The sequence below is a fragment of the Octopus bimaculoides genome, chromosome 4 (assembly GCF_046866305.1).
Source record: "Octopus bimaculoides isolate indiv1 chromosome 4, ASM4686630v1, whole genome shotgun sequence".
Classification (NCBI taxonomy): Eukaryota; Metazoa; Mollusca; class Cephalopoda; order Octopoda; family Octopodidae; genus Octopus; species Octopus bimaculoides.
This window is the reverse complement of record NC_142931.1, coordinates 128,675,279-128,682,778: the sequence shown is the minus strand read 5'-3', so window position 1 is coordinate 128,682,778 and position 7,500 is coordinate 128,675,279. Positions and strand designations below refer to the sequence as shown.

The 7,500-nt window shown below is 39.4% G+C and overlaps 1 protein-coding gene across 8 annotated transcripts in view; it reads left to right on the top strand.

Moving 5' to 3' along the window:
* Positions 1 to 7,500, top strand: part of LOC106871165 (AP-1 complex-associated regulatory protein) — a 250,197-nt gene that overhangs the window by 95,360 nt on the left and 147,337 nt on the right. For 5 of the 8 annotated variants that reach the window (XM_052967474.2, XM_089351435.1, XM_052967472.2 and 2 more), the window contains exon 2: positions 704 to 752. The exons of 2 other annotated variants lie outside the window; for them this stretch is intronic. In XM_052967474.2, the coding sequence (XP_052823434.1) occupies positions 704 to 752 (49 nt within the window). Of the gene's footprint in view, positions 1 to 701; positions 753 to 7,500 lie in introns of those variants that run through there. One more of the 8 variants, XM_089351436.1, reaches the window with a different exon arrangement.

The window sequence follows — 7,500 nt, the reverse complement described above, 5'->3', positions numbered from 1 at the left end:
CAAGGACACACAAGCACACACACACACACACACACACACACACACACACACACACACACACACACACACACACACACACACACACACACACAATGAGCTTCTTTCAGTTTCTGTGTACCAAATCCACTCATAAGGTTTTGGTGAAAATAGTAAATGATACTTGCCTAAGGAGCCATGCAATGGGACAGAACCTGAAGCTATGTGGTTGGGAAGCAAACATCTTAAACACACTACCACCTATGCACCTTATTATATATAAAATTTATTCATACCTGCATAATTAACAAGATGCATGCCTTTTTTTTAAGAAATAATATATAATGTTTTTGTTTGTATTACAGTAATGTTTAATGAAAGTTAAATATATGAGAGTTAAATATTTTCTAAAGCTAAAAATAATTTTTAAAGTGCTACAGTTAGAAATGTACAAGTATTTTGTAAATTTGTGTATTTAAATAATTAATAGTTGTGCATAGAAGTTGACATAAGCAGAATATTCAGATGTAAAACTGAAGATATCTATAATACATTTGGATGTATAAAAACCAGTACACTCAACAGAAAGCAGTGAAGTTTTCTTGAAAAATATTTTTGTAATAAATTAGTGTAATTATAAATTTGGAGCTTAATTCACAGGCTTTTCTACATTATGAAATATGTGAGATAAATTCATCTGAAATGGATTTAATTTAATATTTTTCAGGAAATATTTACGAACACGATACAGTGTTGACAGAGACTTTTCCATCGAGGTAAAATGCATATTTACTATATTTACTTGCTTTTTAATGTAAAGTTTGATGAAAATTATTCTACTTAGTTTTCCCATCCAACATCATATATAATTAAATCATTTCTAAATAATGTAGATTTTTTTTTTCATAATCAGAAACTGTTGTTATTAGTTTTCTACAATTGTTGCAATTTGGGTTATTGAATTATCAGATGATTATATTTTTCATTGCATCTGCAACTCAATATCATTTAATATGATACAATGAAGTGCTCATCTATTATGTACAAGTTTCTATTATTCTTTAACTGTGGGGTCAAAGAGAGCAAATAGATGTATAGAAACAATTGGAGCAGACATATAGACTTTGAGATTGAACATGATTAGAAAATAAGCACACTTTACTGGCAAAATATTTGTCTGAATTCTGCATTCATGAATGGGTTTAGACTTGAAACATGGTGGTGTTAGGTTTTAATATGTTAGAAGAATAGTTGTGAAAATTGGTGAGATTTGCATAAACAATATGTTATTGAGAATTTGATTGAATAGATTGGTAGCTGTAAAAGGTATTTTATTTGTATAAGTGTATATAATTTTACACACACACACACACACACACACACACACACACACACACACACACACACACACACACACACACACAGAGTGGTTTCTGTAAATATGTATAAGCATGACCTGCTATTTAGCACAAACCACATGGTCTTTGTAAAACACTCTGGTCAGGGAGCAAGATGGATTATTGGCAAAACATAAATCCCAAACAAAAGCACTCTCTAAGTTATAGAGCAGTATATTATATAAATAAAGTTAGATAAGACCTGTTTATGAGATTACCCTGGGTTTCACATCCATAAAGTGCTTAGCTTTATGGCGTATCTTCTGATCATGAACCTTTTGGCTTATTATAAATATGTATAAGCAGGACCAACTGGACAGTTATTTAGCACAAACTACATGGGTATTTCATGTCTGGAAACCTCATGACGTATTCAGATTGTTGAAAAAAAATCGATAATAGGGCCCCTGGTAGGGATCCTTATATATAGCCAAGGGAAACTTTCTCAGAAACATGTCTCGGCTATAGGAAAATATTATCTTACTTGGAAATCAGTGAGGTTTGGTGACAGGAAAAGAGCATAGAAAATCTGATTCAAGAAATCCTGTTTACTCTATGTAAGCATGGAAAAATAGTCATTCAAATCATCATCATCATCATCATCATCGTTTAACGTCCGCTTTCCATGCTAGCATGGGTTGGACGATTTGACTGAGGGCTGGTGAAACCGGATGGCAACACCAGGCTCCAGTCTGATTTGGCAGAGTTTCTACAGCTGGATGCCCTTCCTAACGCCAACCACTCAGAGAGTGTAGTGGGTGCTTTTACGTGTCACCCGCACGAAAACGGCCACGCTCGAAATGGTGTCTTTTATGTGCCACCCGCACAAGCCAGTCCAGGGGCACTGGCAACGATCTCGCTCGAAAATCCTACAGGAGCCAGTCAGGCGGTACTGGCAACGGCCACGCTCAAAATGGTGCATCTCATGTGCCACCCGCACAAGAACCAGTCCAGGGGCACTGGCAACGATCTTACTTGGCTTGCCGGGTCTTCTCACGCACAGCCCATTTCCAAAGGTCTCGGTCCGTAGTCATCGCCTCGGTGAGGCCCAATGTACGAAGGTCTTGCCTCACCACCTCAGCCCAGGTCTTCCTGGGCCTACCTCTTCCACGGGTTCCCTCAACTGTTAGGGTGTGGCACTTTTTCACGCAGCTATCCTCCTCCATTCTCACCACATGTCCATACCAGCGCAATCGTCTCTCTTGCACGCCACAACTGATGCTTCTAATGTTCAGCTTTTCTCTCAAGATACTTACACTCTGACGGGTATTCACATTGACATTACACATCCAACGGAGCATACTGGCTTCATTCCTTGCGAGCTTACGTATGTCCTCAGCAGTTACAGCCCATGTTTCACTGCCATGTAGCATGGTTGTTCGTACGCATGCGTCATACAGTCTGCCTTTTACTCTGAGTGAGAGTCCCTTTGTCGCCAGCAGGGGTAAGAGCTCTCTAAACTTTGCCCAGGCTATTCTTATTCTAGCAGCTACACTCTCAGCGCACCCACCCCCACTACTAACTTGGTCGCCCAGATAGCGGAAGCTATCGACTACCTCTAGTTTTTCACCCTGGAATGAGATAGAAGTTGTTTCCTGTTTGTTTGCAGTCTTTATTGCACCTGAACATCTGCCACAAACAAAAACTAACTTGCTAGTTAACCTGCCTTTGATGTTGCTGCACCTCTTATGTGTCCATAGCTTGCACCGGGTACATCTTATAGAGTTACTACCTACTCCTTTTCTACATACTGAGCAGGGCCATCTACCTGAAGGGGTTTGTGTTTTATCTACCTTCCTACTTATTAGGATTTTGGTTTTAGCTAGGTTGACTCTAAGGCCCTTCAATTCTAGACCTTGCTTCCACACCTGAAACTTCTCCTCTAGTTCTGATAGTGACTCCGCAATTAGGGCAAGGTCATCAGCATAGAGGAGCTCCCAGGGGCAACCTGTCTTGAACTCCTCTGTGATTGCCTGGAGGACTATGGTAAATAATAGGGGGCTGAGGACGGAACCTTGGTGGACCCCTACCTCTACCCGGAATTCATTGCTGTACTCATTTCCAACCCTCACCTTACTGGCCGCATCTCTGTACATGGCTCGCACAGCTCTCACTAGCCATTCTTCTATCCCAAGTTTCCTCATTGACCACCAGATAAGGGATCGGGGGACCCTGTCAAAGGCTTTCTCCATGTCAACGAAAGCCAGGTACAGAGGTTTATCCTTGGCTAGGTATTTCTCTTGCAACTGTCTCACTAGAAATAAGGCATCAGTAGTGCTTTTACCTGGCACGAACCCAAACTGCATCTCATCTAAATTGATTCGCTCCCTAATTAGTTGGGCTATGACCCTCTCTGTAACTTTCATAACCTGATCTAACAGCTTGATGCCTCTGTAATTATTTGTATCTAAAGCGTCCCCTTTACCTTTGTAGCAGTTGACTATGATGCTGCTACACCAGTCATAGGGTATGACTCCTTCGTGTATCACCTGGTTCGTAATACGGGTGACTAGGCTATAGCCAACACTGCCAGATATTTTGAGCATCTCTGCAGTGATTCCTGATGGGCCGGGGGCTTTCCCGGTCTTCATACTCTTAATTGCTTTATCTACCCTGGTACTATCAACTCGGATAGCTGGTCCCTCTATTGGGTCGACATAAGGCAGGCTCTCTTTCTCCCATTCATTCTCTTTATTAAGCAATCTATCGTAGTGGCATCTCCAGACCTCTTTCTTTGCATCCTCATTTAATGCAAGCGTACCATCATCCATGCGAACACATTTCTCTCCTACAACATCACTATTCTCTCTCCTACACTGTCTTGCAACCCGAAATACCTCGAGTCTTTGGTCCTCACGGCGCAGAACATTGGCAAATCTTTCCTTATCTGCTTCCCCTCTGGCTAAATAAACCTGTCGCCTAGCCTCCCTTCTGGCACATTGGTACAATTCCCTGCTACCACCGTTCTTCCAGTCCTTCCAAGCTTGTTTCTTTTGTCTAATAGCCCTGTCTACCTCCTTGTTCCACCACCACGTTACTCTGGGTTGGGAGGGGACCTTACACCACCCACAAATCTGGTCGGTGGCTTTCAACAGGTTGTCCCGCAGAAATCTCCAATTGTCTTCCACGTTGTATGATGCTATATCCCCTTCTATTTCGTTAAATGCTTCAAGTAACTTGTCTCTAAGTCTCTGTCCGTTTGCAGGGTCTTTAAGCTTCCACACCCTTCTTCTCCAAGCCTGTCTAATTCTGGGCACCCATTTTGCCTTGATCCCAAAGTCGCTAACTACTAATCTATGTTGTGGGGTACATTCTTCGCCAGGGTAGGTTTTGGCATTTATAAGCCGCCCTCTTTCCCTATTTCTGGCGAGGATGTAGTCGATTTGGCTAGAGTGTCTGCCGGAGCGGTAGGTGACTAGGTGACTGGCAGGTTTCCTGAAGTTGGTATTGCAGACCATAAGATTGGTTGCATCACAGAACTCCAGCAGTCTGGTTCCCTCCTCGTTGCGGGAACCGAAGCCATAGCCTCCATGTATGCCATGGAAGCCCCCAGCCCGACGTCCGACATGACCGTTGAAGTCTCCAGCCACAAAGAGAAGGTCCCTGTCACTCGTCGACGAGGTAGTTTGCAAGAGGGTGTCATAGAATTGGTCTTTCAGACCATCTGGTAGCCCAGGTTGAGGTGCATAGGCTGAGATGACAGTAGCTAATCTATGATGAAGCACTAGTCTGATCTTAAGTACTCTGTCACTTACTCTAACGACCTCGATTACCTTATCCACCCATTTCTCCGCTAGAAGTATTCCTACGCCCCCGACCCCGTCAGTGTTCCCTGCCCAGAAAATCTTGTACCTGTGTTCTTTGCCTGTGAGGAACCTTGCAGAACCTCCTCTCCATCTTACTTCCTGGATGCAGCACATATCTACGCATCTCCGTTCAAGCATCTCAACAATTTCACCAGATCTACCTTTCAGCGTGCCGACGTTGAGAGTGCCAATCCTAACAGTATGGGTGTTGGGGGTGTGGGCCTGTAGCCTGGGAAGAGGAAAAGCAGTGATGACAATATGCATGTGTGTGTGCATGCATGCACACACACATTTACATATTTTATAATATTTTCTGCTTGTATCACTGTTACTAATTTATCTTCAGTTTTTGAGGTTTTTTGTTATTTATGCTCAGACTGAACTTAGAAACATTCTATATAGGTATACAATCTTCATCAAGATATTTTAAAACCAAATTTTATGGTATTTAACTTGAAGGAATGACATTTAATTTCATGATTAGATTGTTAATGAATTATTTGTTAAATTAAATAAGCTGTCTCATTATGTTGTTTCTTTTGAGTTCTATACACAGCTGATAAATGTTGTATGCGCAACTGATTAATAGCCTTTGAGAATTTTGGCTTTGTATCAACATAATAAAAGTTTATTTCTATCTGTGGTAAAAATTTAAAAAGTGGAACCTATTTTGTGCCATTATAAACCACAGAATGAAATGTAAAATAGTCTAAAACATCTTCACACTAGATTCTGAAGTTTTTTACAGTTACGTTTAGAATATTGGTTCAAGTCCTAAAATTCAAGTTATACATAAGGAAACCAATATGTGCCTCAGATAGAAAGATAATTGAAACACCAAAAGTGGTAAATATATCAGATGGTGATATAGAGTATTAAATTTTTTTGTTTTTGTTGACTTACATTTTCTTGTGTTTTACTATATTGTGAAGTAATTACAAAAGTAATATTTCACACAATAAAATTGATTTTTATTTAATCTTTAAAGAGATATAGTAGCTTCCAAGTAATAAAGCTTATTGCTACTTCAACTTTCCCATTCTAAGAAGAGTGTTTACTCTGTTCTGTGTTTGGTAGATAATAAACAAGGTTTTTGACCTTAAGTTTATGATTCTTCATATATTATTAGTCACATTATTCCATGAGAGTAAGCTCAAAGTTTTGTTCATAATCAATTTCAATAACACTTGGTATATGTGTGATATGTATATTAGATATATTGTGTTTACATATTTGTATTCTGTGTATAATCTTTGTGGTATATATATATATATATATATATATATATATATATATAAATATATATCATTGCTATTATGTTAAACTATCATATGTCCAAATTTGACCAAATGCGTTTTGTTTTTCAATATTTATTTTTGCTTGTAATAGCTGGTTCTTTTGATCAAACTATCATATCTCCAGTTGCTTCAGATGCCAAGATATCAAAAATTGCCAAAGTGTAGCAAAGCAGTTTCACTATGGAATAGTAAAACTAGTTTTTCTTTTTCCTGAAAAGCAACGTATTGGACTTACGACACTTTTTGCATAATAACAATGACACACGCGCACGCACACACACACACACACACACACACACACACACCTCTATCTCTCTCTCGCATTCTGTTGAAGGGTGTAGGCTTGAAACACCAAAGACTTTTCCATTCTTCCCAAGTGTCCAACTTAAACACCTACTTGTTCCCTCACCTGTCTTTATCTCTTGTTTTCCTGTGAATTTGAACTATATATATATATATATATATATATATATATACGCACACACATATATATTGTGTGGGCACAGGTGAACGATTAAGAAGTTCATTTTGGCCACAAGGTTTGGGAGTTTAGTCCCACTGCATTACACTTTGGACAAGCATTTTTCATCATAGCCTTGGCATGACCAATGTCTTCCAAGTAAAATTTGGTTGGCAGAAATGGTACAAAAGCTCATTGTATGTGTATGTACGTTTTCACATTAAGCATTGTTCACAGACGGCATAAATAAATGTCTCTTGTGCACAAACAAAGTATGCTTCAAACAGTTTGATGTGTGAATAACATTGGAATAAGGTGCCTTATTTGAAAACAAAGTTTGACATCAAGAAGGACATCTGACCCTAGAATTCTGCCTCTAGAAGTTTTGTCCAACCCATGCCAGCATAGAAGTAGTTGATGTTAAAATGAGTAATCATAATTTAATATGTATGTGTGTGTGTATGTGAGACAAAGGATGGTGAATGCCTTCTGTTTACCATACATTGCTTTTAGAGATACCACTAGATCTATCTAGCCTTATCATTATTACTCCATCTCTACCT